General features: G+C 47.7%; 1 protein-coding gene across 1 annotated transcript; it reads right to left on the bottom strand.

Annotated features, from left to right (window-relative positions):
• Positions 1–18,320: 18,320 nt before the first annotated feature.
• On the bottom strand, positions 18,321–21,515 carry LOC149367468 (uncharacterized). The gene has a single exon (XM_089555778.1). It carries the CDS (start codon positions 21,488–21,490, stop codon positions 20,225–20,227), a length of 1,266 nt encoding a protein of 421 aa, XP_089411904.1. The 5' UTR covers positions 21,491–21,515; the 3' UTR covers positions 18,321–20,224.
• Between the last annotated feature and the right edge of the window lie 1,417 nt (positions 21,516–22,932).

A 22,932-nucleotide genomic window follows, 5' to 3' on the forward strand; every position in this document is an offset into this window, starting at 1 on the left:
GAACTTGAAACTGCAGCGAAATGTTCCCCTAATATGTCTGCCTGTTCCTCTATGCTTGTTTGTGTGCCGGGTGTTGTTAAAAAAGGAATTGTGAATGGTGAAAAGGTGCCATTTAATTTTCGAACCTGCTGCCACATTTTTTTTTAGATGGGATCTGACTGTTGATAGATGAAACATATTTCTGCCATGAAGCTTTCTCGGCACTGCGACGGACGTACCGAGCTTTAACTTTTGCCTTTTTAAAATTCAAGAGATTCTCATAGGTCGGATACCTACGGAATTTACCCCAAGCTCTATTTTGTTGTTTTTTAGCCTCCTTACAGTCTTTTGTCCACCATACTTTATGGTTTTGTCGCGCTACTCCTGACGACTGAGGAATAGCTATGAGTGCGGCAGTTATGATACAATTAGTGAACTTTTCATTTATTTGGTCGATGGTGAGATTTTCTAAAAGTATATTTTCTAAATTTGCTTTTGCTCTAAAAAGTGACCAGTCGGCGAAGTGAAGCTTCCAGCGCCGTGGCCTTGTGGGGATTATTTCCGGTGGGGATGTTAAAGTGATTAGTATAGGGAGGTGATCGCTGCCATATGGGTTGTCAATGACGTCCCAGTTAAAATCGTTAAAAACAGAAGATTAACTAAAAGACAAATCTAAACAGGTCATTTTCCCTGAGGCAGGGGAGCAGTATGTGGCTTTTTCTGTATTTAAAAGGCATACACTATTTGTGAGGATAAAATCTTCGATTATTTGACCCCTAGAGTCACAGCGCTCACTTCCCCAAAAAGGGGATTGAGCGTTAAAATCCCCGACTACTAGGTATTGTTCTGGAAGTTCATCAATGAGGCCTTGTAGATCGTGGACTGTTAGTGTGAGATGTGGAGGAATATATACAGAGCAGATTGTAATTGTTTTGTAGCTGACAATGCTGACTGCAACTGCCTCAAGTTTTGTTTTCAGTCTGATCTCTTGAGCAGGGACGCCGCTTTGTATGACAATCGCGACGCCTCCCGAGAGTCTATTGCCTGCTCACGATCGCGTCTAAAAGTTTTATAATGCTTCAGGATGTTCATATGTTGTGGACCTAGATTGGTTTCCTGGAGACATAAGGCTACGGGTGACATTGACCCTAAAATATTTTTTGTCATCGTAATTTCTCAATATTCCTCGGCAGTTCCACTGAACTAGAAAAGCCATTTTTATGTTTGGGGTATGAACGATTGGGGGTTTATTTGTGTTCTGGGGCCGTTATGGTGGCCCTGCCTTTTTTCCGCTCAAGAGAGCTGTTCCGCCGCTGCAAAGCGGGCGGATCGGGAGTTACCTCCATCACCTCACTGGAGGTGCTGGAAGACCGCGGGGAAGCCGCGGATGTGTTGGTGTCAGGCCTCCCCCGACGGGGGGAAGTCCTGCGGAATGCCGACCCATGGGCCGGCACTCCCTGGCTTGGAGTTGGCAGAGCAGCTTTCGCTGTCCCTGCCTGGGGCGTGGGTGGCCCTGCTACAGGCGCAGTAGAACTGCGCCGCGGCAGGTGCCGGAGTGCTGTGTGGTGCTACGCCCCCGCGCACCACATCAGCGAAGTTTGGTTTCGCTGTGAAGGAGAATGTGTTGTTAAGTGCAAAACGCCTTCTGGCTTCTTTGAATGAAATGTTTTCTTTGGTCTTAATGATGATGATTTCTTTCTCCTTTTTCCAGGACGGACACGCCCTGGAGTATGCAGCGTGGTCGCCTTCGCAGTTTGCGCAGCGTAGTGCTGCGTCGCATTCCTCAGACTGGTGGTCCCTTGATGCGCATTTCGCGCAGGTTTTGCGGCCGCGGCAGCTCTGTGAGCCATGGCCAAACTTCTGGCAATTAAAACAGCGACGGGGATTGGGTATGTAGTGCCTTACGTTGACTTTCAGGTATCCTACTTCGATTGTTTCGGGCAAGCTGCTGGTGTTAAATGTGAGGACCATGTGTTTGGTGTCTATTTCCTTGTTATCCTTGCGGATTTTGATCCTGTGGACGTCTATTACATTTTGTTCGGATAGTCCTTGAAGCATTTCAGTTTCTGTTAGGTGGATGAAGTCAGCCTCTGAGATTACGCCTTTGACTGAGTTGAGGGATCGGTGGGGAGTCACGAAGACAGAGATGTCCCCTATGGAATCGATGTTTGCAAGTTTCGAGCACTGGATGCTCTCGCGTAGTTCGAGGAGTAGGTCGCCGCTTGACATTTTGGATACCTTGTAGCCAGGCCCTAAGGTATCTGTTAGGCATTTGGTAACAAGAAATGGGGATATGATTCGGGCTTGCTTTTGTTCACAGTTACTGTGTATAACATGAAACTTAGTGAATGTCGGCTTCTTTTTCGAAAAAAAGTCTGCTGCTTCGTTCCGCACTCTTTTGAGAGAGCGATCATGTTTGGAAAGGGGGGGAGCCATAAAAAAATGATGTTTTTCGGTCATGGTGCCAGCCACCCACCATGGAGTCCAACAAGGGGACGCGACAGGAACTTGAAAGAAAGTCCTGCCCACGCCAGCTGTACACCTTAACTATAACCTAATATGACTCAACTCAGGGTAGTTGGTCACACACGGTTAACCCTCGCCGCCAGGAAAAAGAGGAAAAAACGAAGAAGAGAGGAGGATACAGGAAAGTTGTAAGAAAGGGAATAGGAAAGTGAAAGATAGAGGGGAGGATAGGAAAAGGCGACTGCCGATTTCCTCCGGTCGGGTCAGGCCGGAGGCGCCGTCTACAGGAAGCTGGGGCCAAAGTGGTGTGTTGCCTCCGCCGAGGGGCCTTAAGGGTCCAAACGCTCGGCATCGGCTCAACCACCAGGATCCCCTTTTCCCCGGACACGGTGATGCCACGCACGGCTAAGCGCGGATGCTTGGGTCCGTGGTGACGCATTGTTCACCATCATCCCCCTGCGGGGATGTCCCTGCGGATGCTCGGGTTAACCCCGTGGTGTCGCCATGCATTCCAAACTGCCTTTGACAGCAGCACACAAACACAGCTGACAGCTGCCGTCTTGAAAATAATTGTCTAGCTGATCCAGTCGATGTTATTGCTCCGCTTCGTATTCATTGTAGAAGTGTTTGTATCTTCGATATGCGTTTCTTTCTCCACAAAAAAATGCATGAATAAAATGTTATTTTTTATAACATTAAAAAACATGAAGAACAAGCTTTTGCTGTGTTAAAGTTTGTTACTTTATTACTTGTAAAGTGGGAAACTGATTGCTAAATCATGAATGCTGATATGCAGCGTAAAAGCTGTGCAGGCCACGTGTTTTCAGTCGGCTCTCTCTCTTGTGGCCGCAGCCTGGTTGTACTAGTTGCTCCTTGCTGTTTCATAATGATGGTCAGCCACGCTTACGTGCGCTATGAAGACGACAAAAAATGTGCCATCGTCTCCATTGATGACATTGAAGACTTTCAACCTCGCAATGAAAAAGACTTTTCTCCAAGGGCGTATTATGCCGTGAAGTGGACAGCGGCGGACGGCAGTTCCGATTTTTACCGCTCGCGCGTTTTAATCTTGGGCGGTAAGTTCATTTCAGCTGGCTTGTTGAATATGTATAGATTTATTTTATGGTGCCTTGCATGACGGCAGAGCCGAATTGTTCTCCAGAAAAAAAAAGTGCTGTTAGCGTCACTTGTCAATAAGCTAGTGCATCGATCAGCTTCGCGAGCAGGTTTTACTTCACACGCACTTGTAGCCTCAATCGATTATTTCTCTTTGACGATCTCAATGCAAGGTGCATATATGCGATCACATTAAATCAGATATTTGCAGAAGTACCTTTTGAAGGCCACTTGGTTCATTATCACATGGAGTAAACATGGCGTGCTAATATACAGTCTAAGAACGGAAGGAAAACAATGAGAATGAAGCCGACTCCCATGTTGCAGGGTTTTTTTTTTTGAAATTAGCTGCAGGTAATTAGTAGTCGGCACTCTTCATTGTCTTCGTTCTTCCCGTGTCTTTCGTGCCTTGTTAACCTAGATGAGAAGATTGACAAAGATTATTTTGCTTTATTTTAATCTTTTTTTTAGCGATGCTATTATAGCTCAGAGGTGAACTGATCAGCGAAAAATAGGCCATGGGGAAACTTGTTCTGACGAGTTTCATTGTTATTCATTACATCATATGCATATTACATCATTGATGTAAGTTTGCTATATGTTACAACTTCTTTTTTATCCTGGATTGACATAATTTTCAGAGTCAGAAGATGATGTGGCCTCAAAGGGTGAGAATAGATAGATTGCTGGACTCGAGTGACAGTGACGATGATGTGCTCCAAGAGGTAAGTACCTGGTTGCATGTGTTCTGTCTGGTGCCTGTCACTTATGTTTTCTTTCGGGGAGTTGAGACATAACAGAGTGATTTTTTCCTGCACAGCCTCCTCCAAAAAAAAAAGTAGAAGGATGGGCCTAGACAGCATCTTCTGGAAATTCTTGACGCAAAAAAAAAGCAGCTTAGGCATGCAGTAGATGACGAAAACTTGCATAAAAAAAAGTAGGCCTGAACATAGTCGCACAGCCTACAATGAGAATACAATGTTGAAAGAAGAAGTAAAAAAAAAGATGAAGAAATCAGGAATCTGAAATCAAAATTGCAAATACAAGAGCAGGAAATCCTGCAGCTGCGCAGGCTAAATGTGGGCCTGCAAGAAAAGATTTTGGCCAGGATTGATGTTGGGGAAGGTATGTGGCTGAAATCTTTTGGCACTAATTTAAAGCAGTTAGTACTGGCATGTTAGATGCTATATATATGACATGTATATAACGAAGTTTGAAACATGTCATTAATATAAGTACTTCATGTACTCTTTCGAGAGTTTCCATTCACAAAGGCTGGTTGCAGGCCTAAATGTCAAGTACATAGCTGTTTCCATTAATGAAGTGTTTCAAACTTCACTACACACACACACAAAACTGCTATGAGATCAGAGTCAGCGTTCAAGCGGAGGTATTGTAAGTGCCAAATTTTGGCTCTCTAGCTTTTAACAATGCGTAACTCACATCAGCATGCCCAGGTGCTCTTTTATTTAGTCTGGGTTTTGAAACAGGTTGTTCTGATTGCTGAAAATTAAAATGGTGAAGCACCGACATGGTCTTAGCATGCCTTACCATCGATCACCTGTTGAAGCTTCAGAAGCTTAAAACAAGAAATTTAATTATAAATTATTTGTAAACACTACACAGTCATCTGCAAATTTTCTGCCTGAACTTCTTTAAAAAACAGTTGGATGTAAGATAAAAGGTAGTCTCAGGAACGTTCACGAGTTATGAAGTAGGTGGTAGAACATTTGGACTGCTTTTAGTTTTTGTAGGATCCAGTTGTGCTGTACTTAGCAGCTTTCTATCCGGTACCTAGCCTGCATACTGCAGTTGCAGAATAACTGAATTTGCCAAATATTTCAGTGTGTTTATGCATGTGCTAATACCCAATGTAGGCATCTTGGTCACCCCTCCTGTCACTCGGGCTGCAGCAACCACATCGGATAGCGGATAGCAGTAGCAGATCCCTGCCGCAGCATGCATCCTGTAGTGCAGCAGAACCATCAACAGAAAGTTCACTTCAAGGTGACGACATGGTAGGTTAAACTGCATTTTAATCTACTGCATGCTGATCCGTCTTGACAAAAGGCTGAAAAACGTTTTATGTACATGTCAAGAGATTTTTGTTTTCTCTAAGTGGACATCGGCCATGGGCTCTGCATACAACGAGAGGCCTGGAAATATATTCAGGGCCAACAGAAAGACTCTATATTTGTAAAGGAGTTGATGATGGCCATATGGAAGAAGGAGGACTTAGTCAATAGGTCGCTGCAAGGTAAATTAGCATGCATTGTATCTTATTTCTAAATCATAACTACTATTTCTCATCCTTGTAGATAACTAAAACCTTCAATCGTTATTTTGTTTGTATGCAGGCAAAAAGTGTCCGCGATTTACAGGCAAGGCAGTAAAGAGCCAACTGTCCCCCTGGAAAGTTGACGTCATGAGAGGTAAGAGTTAACTGATGTAGCACAAGATGCAAAATAGTGCAGCTTGTCATAGCACTGAGGGGTAAATAAGGACAAAGGAACTGTTTGGCTGGTATTTCTTATTTTGGGAGGGGGGGTTGGGATTTGTCTTTTGATGTAAAACGTCCCCTACATGAAGCTTTTTTGGTGGGGAACTTGATTTCAGAATGCTACAAGGCACGCCTGACAAGGCAGAATGTACCGGCAGGGCTGTTGCCAGCTGCCACAAAGAACCTCAACCACTTTATTTTGGAGAAGCTGGAAGATATTGATAAGGGATTCAAGAGGTAAGCTGCTACTTTACAGCATGAATTTGCAGTGAAGCCCCACCTACATTTAGTCTCGCCACACACCCCTACAACAAAGCCATACTCTATTGTTTTTACTGAAACAATGACCTAATAACAAGGTGTAAATATTAGCTGTAGAGTTTTGAGTCGTCTGGTTTGACTAGTATAGTCAGTCATTAAAATTGTGATTCTGTTTACTGTTATGATTCTGCCCCGAAAGCGTGTCGGCAGGGAGTACATTCACTTAAAGGTGCAGTGAAGAGGAATCTGAACTCGTCTTTCAGCCGCAGGAACTCAATCTGCACGTTTCAAGCATTCTTAGAAACGTCAATATATTGCCCTGTGTGGTCGATTTCCCTAATTAAATTGAATTAACGTCTGGATCCCGCCTTTTTTTTAAATTCTCCCCGTACGGTGGGTGGAGTCGACCAATGCGTGGAGTGCCTTTCACCCAGTCCCGTGGCGGCTTGCCACTCTGCCATCGGCGGAGTAATACGTAGTAATCCGAAGTAGCAAATAGTCCGCGCGTATTTTTATTTCTGCGGGCTTATTTTGTGACTATTACCTGCGAATGAAACTATTTATTCATGGAAACCTAAAAAACAAAATAAAGCGAAAGCAAAGCCGCCACGGAGCTGGCTGAAAGGCACTCCCACGCGTCGGTCGACTCCGCCCACCATACAGGAAGAATTACAAAAAATAAAGGCGGGAGCCGGATGTTAATTCAATTTAATTAGGGAAATCGGCCACACAGGGCGATAAGTCGCAGTTTCTAAGAATGCTCGGAACGTGTGGATCGAGTGCCCTGCGGCAAAAAGACGAGTTCAGATTCCTCTTCATTGCACCTTTAAAGCATGCAGCGACTGCAGATCTCGAAATTGAATAACTTAAACATTGAGCTATGATGCAGAGATTATTGCTTAAGTATAATCTATTTTTTGGGTAGTTTGAGATCCTTGAACATTGAACTTTTTTTTTCGCTTTAATAATTTTCCAGGGCATGAAAGGATAACCATGACCACTGAGTGGACACAGATGACGTGGAGGCTGATGTTGGTGGGAAAGGATTGGCAGTGCAATAAATATGATAGTGCACCCTCTTTGTGGCCAACATTTCTACAAAATTATTGGAATGGAGTCTTCTGTGCGTATCGCAAGTGGTTGATATGAAAATCTGCCTGTCGAGCCATATCACTCGAACTAGTGAAGTCTGGGCTAGTTTTGCATCAGGCTGTGTGACCCTACAAATCTATTGGGTCGTTAGTCAATATAAATAAATTTGGTTTGGTGGCATGGTTAGACTAATTGGACTACCATGTAGGTCCAGTTGGATGACCACTTGAAACCAACTGGTGTACCCCTTGGGTTGATTGGGAAACCAATTGAAACCAACTGGTCTACCAATTGGTCTCCATGGACAACCAATTAAAGCCAACTGGTGTACCATTTGGTCTTTTTGGGCAACCAATTGAAACCAACTGGTGTACCAAATGGTCTGCTTGGGCAACCAGTTAAAACCAACTGGTGTACCATTTGGTCTGCTTGGGCAGCCAATTAAAACTAACGGGTGTGCCGTTTGGTCTGCTTGGGCAACCAATTGAAACCAACTGGTGTACCAAATGGTCTGCTTGAGCAACCAGTTAAAACCAACTGGTGTACCATTTGGTCTGCTTGGGCAGCCAATTAAAACTGATGGGTGTACCGTTTGGTCTGCTTGAGCAGCCAATTAAAACTAACGGGTGTACCGTTTGGTCTGCTTGGGCAACCAATTAAAACCAAATGGTGCACCAATTGGTCTGTTGGGCAGCCAATTAAAACTAACGGGTGTACCGTTTGGTCTGCTTGGCTAGCCAATTAAAACCAACTGGTGTACCATTTGGTCTGCTTGAGCAACCAATTAAAACCAAATGGTGCACCATTTGGTCTGCTTGGGCAGCCAATTAAAACCAAGTGGTGTAGCATTTGGTCTGCTTGGGCAGCAAATCAAAACTAACGGGTGTACCGTTTGGTCTGCTCGGGCAACCGATTAAAACCAACTGGTGTACCAATTGGTCAGCTTGGGCAACCAAATAAAACCAAATGGTGCACTATTTGGTCTGCATGGGCAACCAATTAAAACCAATTGGTGCACCATTTGATTTCAATTGGAGAACCAATTCATTTCAACTGGTTGGTGCCCAATGGCTGGCGAAAACACAACTGGTTGACCAATTGGTTTCAATGGGAAAATTTCCAATTGGACCCATTGGCTTTTTTGACTGGGTATGCTACTCGACAAACTGCGAAGTGGCTTCCAGAACTAGCGGTGCAGGGTAATGCGGCCAATCCGTGGGGAGGCAGAAGGTGTCAAACGGCTCTGTAAAATAGGCTGCGGTGCCGCTCTCCCAGACGTTCATTTTCGGCCCTTCCATGAAATAGGGTCGACTCGGTAGCTGGCCGAGGATAAGCAGCAGCAGCAGTACCTGTACAAGCGGCATACGTTAGTAGGGATGCATAGCAGCAGTGTCGTAGCAGCAATGCAACAAGCCGAAGCCATGCAACACCAACGTATTCTGCATGCATCCACAGAACGAAGAATTTCCTCGCGTTCATATGCTCCAAATCCAAGATTCCTTTTGGAGCAAGTGGCTTCTGCTCCAAAAGGAACGTGAATCTGATTACGCAATCAAGAAATGAAAATGAGCGGACTGCGCTCAAGATATCTTCTATCAGAAAAAAAAACCGAATGGTCCACTCGGCTATCTTCGTAGAGAACTATGCAAGCATAAAGGGAACGGGATTGAAGTAAACGTCCTTCATATCACCCGAACGGGATATCCTCCAGATAACACCACAGGACATCTGTAACAAGAACTTATTGCGGACATCCTTCACAAGTATTAAAAGGTGTTTGAATATTTGGCTCCGATTCTGATATCCATGGGATGTGGTGTTTTCACTAAGTTGACAGTGCAGTACCATCCTGTTTTGTTTCCTCCGGCTCTATTGCCTCCGCAAGGCGCATGCAGCAGCGCGAGATGGAATGTTGCTGACTGTCAGAGACTTTAACGCGCCCCATGCAGAATGGGGCTACTACACTAGCAGTAGAAAGGTAACTGAAATCTGGGAGACTGATCAGTCGCAAGGGCACGCCTCACTTATCGACCCTGAAAAACCTACGCGGATTGGTAACAGTGTAACCAAAGGACACGTGCCCCGACCTTGCCTTTGCAAAAAGTATCCCCGATGTGACATGGGAGAATCTCAACATCACCACAGGAAGCGATCACTATGTGCTGTGTACCACTTCCCAAGCAAAGCATTGCAGAATACGTCACCAGAAAGTGAAGCACACGAATTGGGACGCCATCAGATATGTCCGCTTGCAAAAACCGACGGAGGGGATAGCAGATTTACGACAGTGGACGGAGCGTCTGCTTCTAGCCGCCGCCAACACCCCGAAAACTATGACGCAGGAGGAAAACGGTACCATTCCGCACGCTAAGCTAGTACACATGATGGAAGCACAACGCAGTATACACTCTCGATAGCGCAAAAATAAGCCTAACCGGCGCTTAAAAACTCGACTAACAAGACTTGAGAAGGATATCGGGGCATGCACGTGGGAGCGTAGCCGAGAGCATTGGCATCAGATTTGCGACCGCATTAATGGGCAACTCGGAAATAAGAACACATCGGCTCTGCTCAAGCATTTACTCGATGCTGCGAAAACAAACACCGAATCTCACAAGACCCTACATAGGATCGCGCAAGCTTTCCGGGGCCGCGATGAAGAGCTCATGATCACATTAAAAAATCAGTACGTAAACAACTCCCAGGATATACCCACGCCAGATGGGTATTCAGGGTCGGATAATGCTCACATGGATAGGGTTTTTACCGCAGTGCAGGTCATAGCTGCTCTTCATGAAATTAACACCACCTCGGCAGCCTGGGACGATCGCATCACCAAGAAGATGTTGCGCAACTTAGCGGACAAATCAGTAGAGGCCCTTACGGACCTGGATACTGGGCAGATACTGGACAGAAGGCAGCGTTCCGGACAAATGGAAGCGGACTAAAATCATTCCTAAATCGGGAAAAAGTCTCGCGATTGGGAACCGCGGCCCAATTTCGCTAAAGCCATGTGTCCTAAACAGGCTCCAAATTTTTTATTTATTTATTTATTTATTTATCATCATACCCACAGCGCCATTGGCTGGCATTACAGTGGGGGGGTAGAAGAAAAAGTACACAAATGCCACCGCGGGCAGGTGGTTACAAAAAAAAGATAACAATGAGATAGAAAGAACACGGAATTATTATACACAAAAAAATGTCACAGCATGGAAGAAAATGAATCATTTGATAATATGGACACTACTTCCTCAGGCAGCTTGTTCCATTCCGAAACCGTTTTGGGGAAAAAAGACATTTTAAAAAGGTCAGTCCGGCACCTGTATTCTTTAACTTTAAGTGAATGATCTCTACGTAAAGACACGTAATCAGGGTTGCCTATATATTTGGTTCTGTCTATTCCAGTTCTAGAATGAAATATATTATGAAATAATTTTAAACGCAGTACTTTCCTACGTTTTTGAAGTGAGTCCCAACCCAAAGATTTTTTCGCGCTCGTTACACTAAAATATCGCCCATAGTTATTGAAAACAAAACGAACGGCCAAATTCTGAACTCTTTCTAGCTTTTGAACGTCAAGCAAGGTTTTCGGATCCCAGACTGTGCAAGCATACTCAAGTATGCTTCTAACGTTTGTATTATACAGCAGTTCTTTAGTCTTTACAGGGAAAAGTTTAGCGTTACGTCGCAGGAAACCTAAAACACGACAGGCTTTGGCAGTAACGAAATGCACGTGACGATGCCAAGACATTGAATTTGTTAAATATACACCAAGATATTTAAATTCCAACACTGAAAGCAGTCTGCTATTATTTATGTTATAAGTGAAAATATGGGGAACCTTCTTTTTAGTGAAACACATATGTACAGATTTTTGTAAGTTAATATGCATTCTCCAGTTCTCACACCACTCGGCCACTTTACACAAATCCTGTTGTAATGCATCGCAGTCCCTTTGATCGTTAATAATTCTATACAATACACAATCGTCCGCAAAAAGACGCATGTATGAAGAAATACCTGAAAAGATGTCCTTCATGTAAATTATGAACAGTAATGGGCCCAAGACGGATCCCTGAGGCACCCCTGATGTTACAGCCACCTCATGCGATTGTTTCCCGTTGACAACAACACATTGACGCCTAACGCTCAAATATTCCTTTATCCACCTAATAACGTCCTCATTTATGTTGTACCAGTATAATTTCTGTATTAATAAGGAATGTGATACAACGTCAAAGGCCTTCTTAAAATCTAGAAAAATACAGTCAACAGAATATCCCTTATCTAAAGCACTTGACAGGTCATGTACAAATTCGGTAAGCTGGGTGACACACGAGTAACCACTGCGAAAGCCATGTTGATTAGTATTTAATAATGAATGTATACTAAGATGATTCATAATACTAGTATAAAACACATGCTCTAAAACTTTGCATAATACACTGGTCAAGGACACTGGTCGATAATTTGAAACAACATTCCTAGGTCCCGATTTATGTATAGGTACAACATTAGCAAGCCTCCATTCATCAGGCAAGGAGCCTTCCTGTAATGACTTTGTGAAAAGAATTTGAAGGTACCTTGACAACGCAAAAGCGGAAGAAGAGAGCAGGATCGTGGGTAAGCCGTCCGGACCGGTGGCACTGTTATCTTTTAAGCGTTCTAAGAGCGACACAATTTCGCCGACGCGAAATACACGTGTACCCCGTCCATGATTAGGTTTCGAGCAGGCCTCTCGGCTCAGGACATCATGTGGCAGCTACAACAAGACATTCTAGATCCAAATCGCATAAGATCCACGCGTACCATCCTGGGACTCGATGTGAGTAAGGCCTTTGACATTGTTTCACGCGTCCATCCTCTCTCACCTGTCACTGATGAACGTAGGCAAACGGACATACGATTACATCGCCACCTTTTGAATCAGCGCACGGCTACGCTGCATTTCGGGGACAAAAGAAGCGACAAAATTACACTCGGCACCAGAGGAACCCCGCAAAGCGCTGTACTTTCTCAGTTTCTCATCAACCTTACTATGAGTGGCCTCCCGCGTCTGTTAGATGCTATACCACATATACATCATTCTATACACGCCGACGACATCGCCATATGGACCATCTCGAGATCCGATGTAGAGATTGCAGAGTCATTACAACGAGCCATCGACACGGTACACTCTTTCGTGCCGGGTAACGGCCTCGTGTGTTCACCGGCTAAATCCGAGCTCTTAGTTGTCAGGAACAAGCAAGCCTCACAGGCAGCACCCGACCTTCGGGAACCCATCGAGTTGCACACTGACAACCATCCAACACCCCCGGTAGCCACGATCAGGGTTCTTGGCATGTTTGTTCAGAATAATACATCACGGACACAATCCGCCGTGTACGCGTCACGGCGCACCAGATGCGCGGGCTGGTGAGGCGCATTGCCATCCGTCGCAGGGGCATGAGAAAAGCCTACCTATGCAGGATTGTGCAATCATTCATGATAAGTCTAATCACATACGCCTGGCCGTACTATCATCTGCGTCGCAGGGATGAAGACGCACTTAATAGCATCATTATAACAGCATGCAAGGCGGCCGTTGGCCTGCCGGCATACGCCAACTCAGATCGACTGCTGCAGTTGGGAATTTTTTCATACGCTCGATGAGCTGATCGAAGCCCATGAAACGGCACAAGTGACCCGCTTATCGCGCACTGCTGCACGACGCGTAATTCTCGACGGACTGCACATCCACCGTGCTGAGGAGGAATGTCCAACATCACATTTATCAGTCGACATTACCAGTAGACTAGTTAAACCAGTAGCGAAGAGCATGCTGCCAGGCCGACACGACGCCCGCAGGAAAGCAAGGACTCAGGTTCTTGTGAAACAGTTCGAGAACGAACTAGGAGCAGTGTACGTGGATGCAGCTCAACACATCAAAGGCGGAACATCTTAAGGAAGGTAATAGCAGTGCAAAAAACGGGGACACAAGAGAGACACAACCAACATGACTGGCGCTGAGTCTCTTGTGTACCCGTTTTTTGCGCTGCTATTACCTTCCTTAAGATAAACCACGGACTAGCCCATACAAAAATTTTGATCGATACGTAGCATGTATGGCCACTCCAAAGTCAGCCTTCGCTAATGCCACAACCATTCACGCTAGCTCAATACGCGAGGCAGAGGAAGTAGCTATCGCACTGGCCATCGCGGATCCCCGCACCAAAACTATTCTAAGCGACTCTAAGAGCGCCTTTCAGAATTTCTCCAAAAACTCCGTAAGCACGCTCGCAATGTGAATACTGAGCAACCGAAATCTCAATCACTACATCAAACTCGTATGGGTTCCGGCTCACATGGGTAACTCCGGAAACGAGGGGGTCAACCGTCTAGCCCGAGGTTTAACCAATCGGGGGACGGGAGACTTCTCGGGAACGGATGCCCCCGCCGAGGCGCCTCGCTCGAACGCGGAGGTTACAGACTCATATCGCGAGCAAAGAGGCACGTATCCCGCCCCTCACCCCGACCTGGACAGGGATTATGTGTGATCACTAACGGTGAGTATGACCTTGCATGTCCGCACTGCGGTGACGGGACGCACGCCACCCAAGACCATATTTTATGGGAATGCGCTGGCAAAACCCCTCCGACGACACTTTTGCCCGCTCCCTCAGCGGAGGAATGGGACAGGCCATCGGTCAGTTCAGGAAAAAAATTCAGGGCGCACTTTGACTGTCTAAAGTGCGTAGAGGCGAAAGCGTTTTTCGAACCACTTTCGCTGCTTCTGTGGTGGCGTCACATATAATTGAGTACTAATGACTAAGTGATGACAAATCTTTACTTAATGGTTAATTACTGATTAATGCCTGAATACTAATTAACTGCTAATTAATGACGCTTAAGCTTTGCCTTTAGGAGTGGAACGCGACAGCGGAATCGACAGAGAAAAAGAAGACGACTGGATAGTCGCCATGTCGAAGAAACAAAGGAAACGCCAAGATGGCGGCGGCAAGCAGCAAGTTTTGGCGGGAAACGGCCTAGATTGCGCGCCTTTTTCAGGGGCGACGAAAAACGCAGCTGGCGCGCCAGCTGCGGCGGAGAAGAACGAGAGGGAGGGAGCGCCGAGGCGACGCCTGCCTCCGCTCCCCAGAGACGACTTTAAAATCGTCCTCCGGCCGAGAGGACTCGCAGTCAGAGACTTGCACCAACACCACGTGGCGCGGGCGGTAGTCGCGGCTACCGAGCGGGGATGTAAGGAAGAAGACCTGATCATCCGGCTGCGCAATGGATCGAACATCATAACTGTGAGCACCAGCAACGAAGAAGCGGCCAAGAAGATTATGCGCATCAAGCAGCTGAGCTTCGGAGGCAAGAACTACGCCGTAAACGCACACGTGGCGGCGCCGGAAGGCACGCCGGAGACTTCGACCGAGGAACTCAAGGCAAGCCTCAGAGTTCGCACGCAAGGCGTGAAGATCCTAACAGCCAGAATGCTCGGGAGATCCAGCACGGCCGTCATCACCTTCGACGGCCCCACCCTCCCGAAGCAAGTTCTCTACCACAGCGGAGAATTTTGGTGCTACCCGTACCGGCCCACGAGGCAGGTATGCTACACCTGCGGCCAACAGGGGCAGCGAATGGACGTCTGCCCGAATCCGGAGACTAGGGCCTGCAGACAGTGCGGACTCCAGAACCCGGCGGCAGACCACCAATGCACACCCAAATGCCTGCTGTGTGGCGGCGACCACGTGGCGGGCACGAGAGACTGCAAACAGCGACTCAAGTCGGCGAGCCAGCTGCGGTGGGGCCCCCTGCAGCAGCAACGCCGTAGCCGGGGCCGCAGCCGGGGAAGAAAACCAAGATGGTTTCGTGACGAGAGTCAGGAGTCGGGCCGGAGCAGCCGCTGGGGCAGCCGGAACCGGAGCCAGAGCCGGGGATACGAGAGGGACGAGTCCTTCCCACCCTTGGGCGGCAACGGCAAGCAACAGCAGAAGCAGACGCAAGGGCAGCAACAGCAAAAGAAGAAGAGCGGCGGCGTTAAGGTGAGCTGGGGAGACGGCCCTCCCAAATCACTCTTTGCTCCGCACTCGAACACAAACAACACACAAACCGCACGCGAGAAACAGCTAGCGGAGGAAAATAAGACACTTAAACGTGAACTTGAGCAGCTTAGGAAGCAGCTAAGCGAGGTTATCAGAGAACTACGTGAATCGAGGACAGGCTATGCACCGCCTAGGACTCAGACCCCACCGCCTAGGGCGAAGGAGACGGGGCAACAACACCACGAGGGAGGGACCTCCAACGATGAGCTTAAAACCTTCATGATGAACATGCAGAGGTAGATGCAAGAGCAGATGCAGCAGTTAAAAAGCGAAATGCAGCAGGGACAACAAAAGTTTGCCCTGTTAGAACAGAATGTCAGGACGCACATCAAGAGCCAAAACACACAGAGAATAACCAATGATGCTAGAGACAGACTACTTAACGAACGCAGGTTCGGCACAGAAACCGCCAACGCAAACAATGGTAACCCATCATGGCAGAACGCCTCCAACAATTAGAGATGTGGCAGTGGAACTGCAGGGGGTACAGGCAAAAACAAGGCCTCCTGCAGCAATTCATCTATGCCAGAGGAACCCAACCAGACGTAATTATGCTACAGGAAACAAACTGCACCCCTACGCTTAGGGGCTACACGTGTCAGGAAAATGGCCGTACGGCAACTCTCATTAGCAAACAAGTAGTAGCCATAGCACATAACGAAATAGAGGACACCCGGATCGAACACGTGATCACGGAGATAATCCCCAAAAAGAAAGCACGATCTAAAAGCACTTATATTATAAACCTATACAGCCCGCCCAGACAGAAAGATGGGGACTTTTAAGGCGAAAGCCTTTAATGCCTCATCGGTGTAAGCAGCAGTTGTCGACAGAAAATGTCACGCTTTTCAATTGGTCGAAACGGCCGTGACGTCACAGTGCGCGAATTTCAAACGGGGCCAATTGTACTTTGCCTAGTAACCATGCGGCCAATTGAAGGAATCGTATAGTGATGCTCCAAGTAAGTGGGACTGAGCTTAGTTAATTGCTTAATTACCCAATTAGCCTAATTAACTTTTCTAGACAAGCCATATAAATAAATAAAACGGAGTAGGAAATTGGTCGAGCTCGGGAATCGAACCCCGGTCTTCGGCGTGCGAGACGAGCATGCTATCCACTCCGCCATGCCAGCTTTTTTTTTTCTTTTTTTTCTTTATTGCCTGTCTTTGGCTCATGACATTGCGCAAAAAAAAAAACACATAACGCTATATACATACGACACTGTCGTGGTCAGCCAGCACGAGACTGCCTTCGTCATCTTAAAATTCCCGCAACAGACACAACGGCTCTAGTCTTGAGAGCCACTCGGGAGGCTCCGCAGCTGCTTTTTGGATTGCAAGAAACCAGTCCATGCTTTCCCGAAAATAAATTCGGGCCGGTCGTGCGTCTTTGTCACAATGGTAGCCTGCCATTCTGGAGCGCCATATACAGTGGAGGCCCAAGAGCATTATGAGATCAAAAGGTACCCCATCCTCATTATCAGTGCTTAAATAGCGAATTCCGTGCGCGTCAAATGGTAGCCCTTTCTTTATGGTCCTTTGTAACACGTCCCAAAAATAAACCCCTTCCCAGCAGTGCAAAAAAACATGGTCTATTGTTTCAGGCTGTTTACAAATTAAGCAGTTCGATCCCCACGGTAAAAAGAAATCCTTTCCCTCTAGAAACTTTTTAACTGGTAACGTCCCGGTATGTAACTTAAAAAAGAAAGTCTTTACTCCTGGTGGCACCTGCATTTTCTTCACCCTTTTTAAAACATCCCCTCCCGGGCCTCCACTGTACAAGGCCCTGTACATGGGCTCTGGGAAAACAATATCACAAAGATCATTGTACAACTTTTTCCTTTTGCTTTTCCACAAATAATCGGTGGAAAAACGTGCCGAAAGAAACCGAACGCTTGCTACAATCTCTTTGTAGTAACCAAAAGTTCCACCAGAGAGCTCTTCTGTGGATACCACAAACTCCGGCAGCAATCGCCGCAGCTTCACTTGGCACACGGTGCGCAAGAACGGGTCTGTGACGTCGCGAAAAAACAAAAAACGGTTCACCAGCTGCCTTAAAAAGAGGTGCCCTTGCCCTAGCCCCCCATCTTTTACCCTCCGGAACAGGTTCGTTCTGCTACAACGCTCCCATTCGGACGCCCATATGAAAACTGCAAAAATTCTGTGTAGCTTCTGAACGTTCACACGCGAGCAATGCAAAACCTGCATCACATACCAGAGTTTGCTAATAAAAAAAAGATTGCAGACTGTAGCTCTGGCGAAAATTGAAAGGCTGGTGCCTTTCCATTTCCCAGCTCGGTCACGTGCGTCTTTAATTTGCTCTTTCCAATAGTCCTCGCTATCGCGATAAGCATCGAGCGGAACGCCCAAATACTTGCCCGGGGTCGTCGCCCACGGTACGTTGGCGAAATGGTCCGGGTGGGATGGCCACCGTCCATGCCAGAGGCCAAGGCACTTGGACCAGTTAACCCCGCTACCTGTGACTTCGCTGAACGCGCGTACACACCCGACAGCTTCACTTATGCTCCCCTGATCAACCGTAAATACTGCAACGTCATCTGCATAGGCCAGCAGCTTAACTTCAGCTGCTTGTAACCTAAAGCCATTAATACTATTGTTTTCTATGATTTTCATGCACAGCGTTTCGATGTAAATACAAAACAAGAGAGGGCTGAGGGGGCAGCCCTGACGCACCGAACGCTGCACGCTAATGGGGGCCCCCAAACTCTTGTTAACAATCAGTCTCGTCGTGCAGTTTCGATACGCCAGGGCTACACCCTTACGGATAACCGAACCGACGTTCACATGGTCTAAAACGGTAAACAAAATTTCATGAGAAACACAATCAAATGCCTTTTCAAGGTCAATCTGAAGCATCGCTACTCGCCCATTGATGTCGTCACAGCTTTCAAGCACACTGCGCGCTTTGTGAATGTTGGAAAAAATTGAGCGCCCTTTGATTCCACATGTCTGGTGGGGTCCAACAATATCCGATATCACTGTCTGCAGTCTACGCGCCAATACCTTCATAAAAATTTTGTAGTCCACATTAGTGAGTGCTATGGGTCGATACGCTGTAACCAATTGTAATTTCTCTATATCATCCGTTTTAGGTATGAGCACTGTATGGGAGATCCCAAAAGACGGAGGCAATACGTTTATTTTATAGGCTTCATTGAAAATTGTACACAGCACTGGGGCAATTTCGTGCTTAAATTCTTTATAAAATGCCGCACTGAATCCATCTGGTCCTGGTGATTTTCCTAGGTTTAACTGATCTATCGCGTGCTCTACCTCGCTGTGAGTTATTGTTAGTTCCATTTTCTTTTTGCTTTCTTCGTCAAGCCGTGGCATTGCACCAAGAAACTGATGCGTAAAGGCTACTGCGTCTACAGGAGTCGATGAAAAAAGCCTCTGGTAGTATTCATTAAAGGCTTCTTTGATGTGGTCAGTGTCTGCCGATAAGATACCCCCCCATTCTATTTTATCGATGTGATTTCTTTCAGCGCGCGCTTTTTCTAGACCAAGAGCACGTTTCGATGGCGCTTCGCCAGCAGCTGTGTCTTCCGCCCTTGCCCTCACTAGTGCTCCGCGATAACGCCGTTCTTCCATAAGCTCTATCTTTTGTTTTGTTTTCCTGACATCTTCTATCCATTTCCCAGGCTCTTTGCATTCCTGCTTCATCAGCGTTTGAAGCAGTGCCCTTAGCTCAGCTTCGTCTTGTTTTTCCTTATAGCGGATACATGTCGCCCTTTCTATTGCTTTGATTTTTAAAGATTCTTTACTTAGCTCCCACTGTTGCCAAATCTTCAGGTTCTTGCGCGGGTTTATTTTACCTATTTCATCCTTTACTGCTCTGTAGTAGATTTCGTCTTGAAGAAGCGTGTTGTTTAGCTTGCACATTTCCCACGAAAATGCCTTGCTTCGGTTCACACTTCCCAGGCAGCACTCAACTAAACAGTGGTCTGAGAAGGAGACTCCCACAACTTCATAATGGTTGCAAACAGGGGCAAGGTCGACTGATGCGTAAATGCGGTCCAGCCGTGCATGGCTTGAGCCCTGGAAATGAGTGAACTGCACTGTCCGCGCACCCTCAATAAGTTCAGCCACATCCTCAAGGTTTCCGTTCTCGATCATTCGCATCAACACTTCAGTGCTCCTGTCTCGAAACCCCCGGATGCTTGACCTATCGCGCGCATTAAGAACACAATTGAAGTCACCTAATACAATGAGCCGCCTCTCCGTACAAAGGCGCTCTTGGAGGCTTTGAAAAAAGGCAACCCTTTCCTCAACCACATTCGGCGCGTACACAGTAACAATGCGCCACTCATTGCCGTTCAGACAAAAATCAAGCACAATACACCGGCCATACACACACGAAAAATAAGCCTGCACCTCTAGCCCCGGCATCTTCTTTACAAAAAGCACGCATCCAGCCGATGTTCCCACTGCTTGACTGACGACAGCATAAAATCTAGTCGTGAAACGTCGCACCATGCTGTCGGTACCTTCGTTGCCGTCCACTTTCGTCTCCTGCACGGCCAATACATCTATCTCGCGCTCCGTAATAAGTCGGTACACCTGACCTTGTTTTTTCCTTGCCGCCAGGCCCCTCACATTCAATGTAGCGACTCTAAAGGCGGAGGCGGGAGCCATTCTTACGCAAGAGGAAGGAACCAACAGCATGGTGCTTACCTTCCACGTCTAGCGCGCCGCTAGACGCCACTGTGGCCGCCGGTATCACCCGGCGCAAGAACATCAGTCTGCTCGAGTAGGACCTTGCCTGCGGAGGAGTACCGTTTGTCAGCCGCATGGTTTGGGCGTGGCCGTAACGACGAACGCCGGGCTTGAGTCGTCTTTGCAGGGGGCTCCTCGACGCCGGGTGCTACCACTTTGTCCCCTTCAGGGCTGGCCTGGTCATGGGAACGCTTCGCCGGGGTGTTAAGGGGGGGCATGACGCTTGTTGTGCGGGCGCCGGTATTCTCGTGGTGGTCCTCGTTCAGGTCCTTTCCCTCGACGACTACGGGCTCTGATGGGCACGCTCCGTTCTCTGGCGTCTCGTTAGAGACACCGAGGGAGCCTCCCATCGGCTGTTGGCTCTCTGGTTCGTCGGCCGCTTTGGTGTCGTCACTGGGAGTCCCTGACGTCGCAAGTGTGGAAGCCGACTTGCCCGCCTCGTCCGTACCAGTGGCTGCTTCCTCCGCCTCGGCGATGTCCATGAGTTCCGCAGTGTCGTTCGCCTTTCCGACCCCGGTAGCTGACGCGTAGGTACGGACGCAGTCCACGTCCACGTGTCCGTAGCGCCTGCACAGGGAACACCTTAGCACCTTGCAGTCGCGGCGAACGTGACCCGTGCCGTGGCAACGCAGGCACTGCATCGGTCGCCCAGGGACAACAACGAGGGCCAGCTCACCGGCTACTCGGACCTGGTGTGGCAAATCATCCACCTTAATTCCCGGCTTCAACTTCAGTAGCACGGTCCTGGTGGTCGAGCCTTTCTCCTTCAAGCCTTGGACACGCCAACGCTCCCGCGTCACCTCCGTCACGTTGCCGAACGCCGCGAAAGCAGTCCGGATGTCTTCGTCCGCCACACCATGCAGCATCCAATGCAGGCGCAGCTTTACCTGCTGATCATCAGGGTCGAAAATAATGCACCGGCGCCCTTTCACTTGTAGCTCTTTGCAGGCAGCAAGTTTCTTCGCAGCTTCTGAGGTGCTCATCGTCACCGCCCACACGTGGTTAATCTGATACGCCCTCAACGCCACGACGTCGGGGAGCGCACCAGCGTTGGCCAGGGCGTCCCGAAAATCTTCCACCCTGTAGGGCCTCGCTCTCACGTCTCCGTGAAGAAACACCGTGTTAAGAACAACACGTCCTGTAGGCAAGGTAGGCAACACAATTTCATACTCCTGATCTGCGTCGGCAGCTAACCTGTTTCCGCGGCCAGCAAGTGCCGCTATCGCCGCTCCGCCGGAGCTCATGATCCTGCGTCCGTCACGCTCGGTGGCCGGAAGCTCGACCCTCCGCCATGCCAGCTCGATGGTTTGCTATGAACAAAGGCGCGTCTAGTGAATACGGTGTCTTCGCTCACTCCCATCCTCCTCCCTTCCCTTCCGGAGAGGTTTAGGTGTCCACCGAGATATGAAAGACAGATACATTTCCTTTCCTCAAAAACCAATTGACCGACGTGCGAGGCGTAGAACCGAATGGGCAATGGCGTTCTATGGACTCCCTGGCAGCGTTGCAAGATGCTGTCGCGTTCCAATCTTAGAGGCGAAGCTTAACATCTTAACCACACATCAGTGACTACACTTAGGTAAAACAAGTGCCCCCTGAATTTTGACGGGTGTTCACCGAGATATGTGAGACAAATACTACGTAATTTCCTTTTCTCAAATACAATTTTCATTTCCTTCATTACGGGCCCTCTTTGTCTTCTTTCACTCCCACTTCCTCCCTTCCTCTACGGTGCGATTCAGGTGTCCACCGAGATGACAGAGAATTACTGCGCCATTTCCTTTCCTCAAAAAGCGTTGCATTCAAAGGGCGAGGCACCGCGCCGAACGGGTGGTGGCGTTCCGTGGACTCCCTGGCAGCGCTACAACACGCTGTCGCGTTCCACTCCTAAAGGCAAAGCTTAAGCGTCATTAATTAGCAGTTAATTAGTATTCAGGCATTAATCAGTAATTAACAATAATTAGTGATTTGCCATGACTTAGTATTAGTACTCAATTATATGTGACGCCACCACAGAAGCAGCGAAAGTGGTTCGAAAAACGCTTTCGCCTCTACGCACTTTAGACAGTCAAAGTGCGCCCTGAATTTTTATTAGGCTCTTTACGGAGGGGAAAAAGTTAGCGGGGAACAACACCCTAGTAATAGCAGGTGATTTCAACGCCAAGAGCCCGAGGTGGGGCTACAATAAAGACGACAAGAAGGGACGTGGCATTTGCGCTGCAGCAGAACAGGCAGAGTGCGAATTGCTAACCGACGAACACCACCCAACTAGACAGGGGAACAGCGTCAGTCCAGACACGTGCCCTGACTTAACCTTCGTAAGGGGCGCCAGACAAGCAGAATGGGAGAACCTGCTCGATAACCTTGGAAGCGACCACCACATAATAAGGATCAGCACAACCGCAAACAATATCAAGCGGAAAATAGGCAAGGTCCGCCTAACGGACTGGGACGCCTTCAGAGCACACTGCAAGCAGATCAAGGGCGACATTGTATCTGCGGAGGAGTGGAGCCAGCAACTCAGACAGATCCAAGAACTCTATACTAAAGAGGTGGATAGAACCGAACAAACTCCGGAGGCGGACAAGCGGCTCCTCAAGCTATGGGAGGCGAGACGCGGGCTCACCAAGCATTGGAAAAGACAGAAGTTCAATAGGAAGCTAAAGATTAAAATAGCCGAAATAAC

Source organism: Amblyomma mixtum, chromosome 1 (assembly GCF_055824585.1).
Source record: "Amblyomma mixtum isolate Tamu chromosome 1, ASM5582458v1, whole genome shotgun sequence".
In the NCBI taxonomy this organism is placed as follows: domain Eukaryota; kingdom Metazoa; phylum Arthropoda; class Arachnida; order Ixodida; family Ixodidae; genus Amblyomma; species Amblyomma mixtum.

Bases quoted from the DNA above. Each gene is read 5' to 3' on its own strand.
- LOC149367468 (XM_089555778.1), bottom strand. From the start codon at position 21,490: ATGAGCTCCGGCGGAGCGGCGATAGCGGCACTTGCTGGCCGCGGAAAC.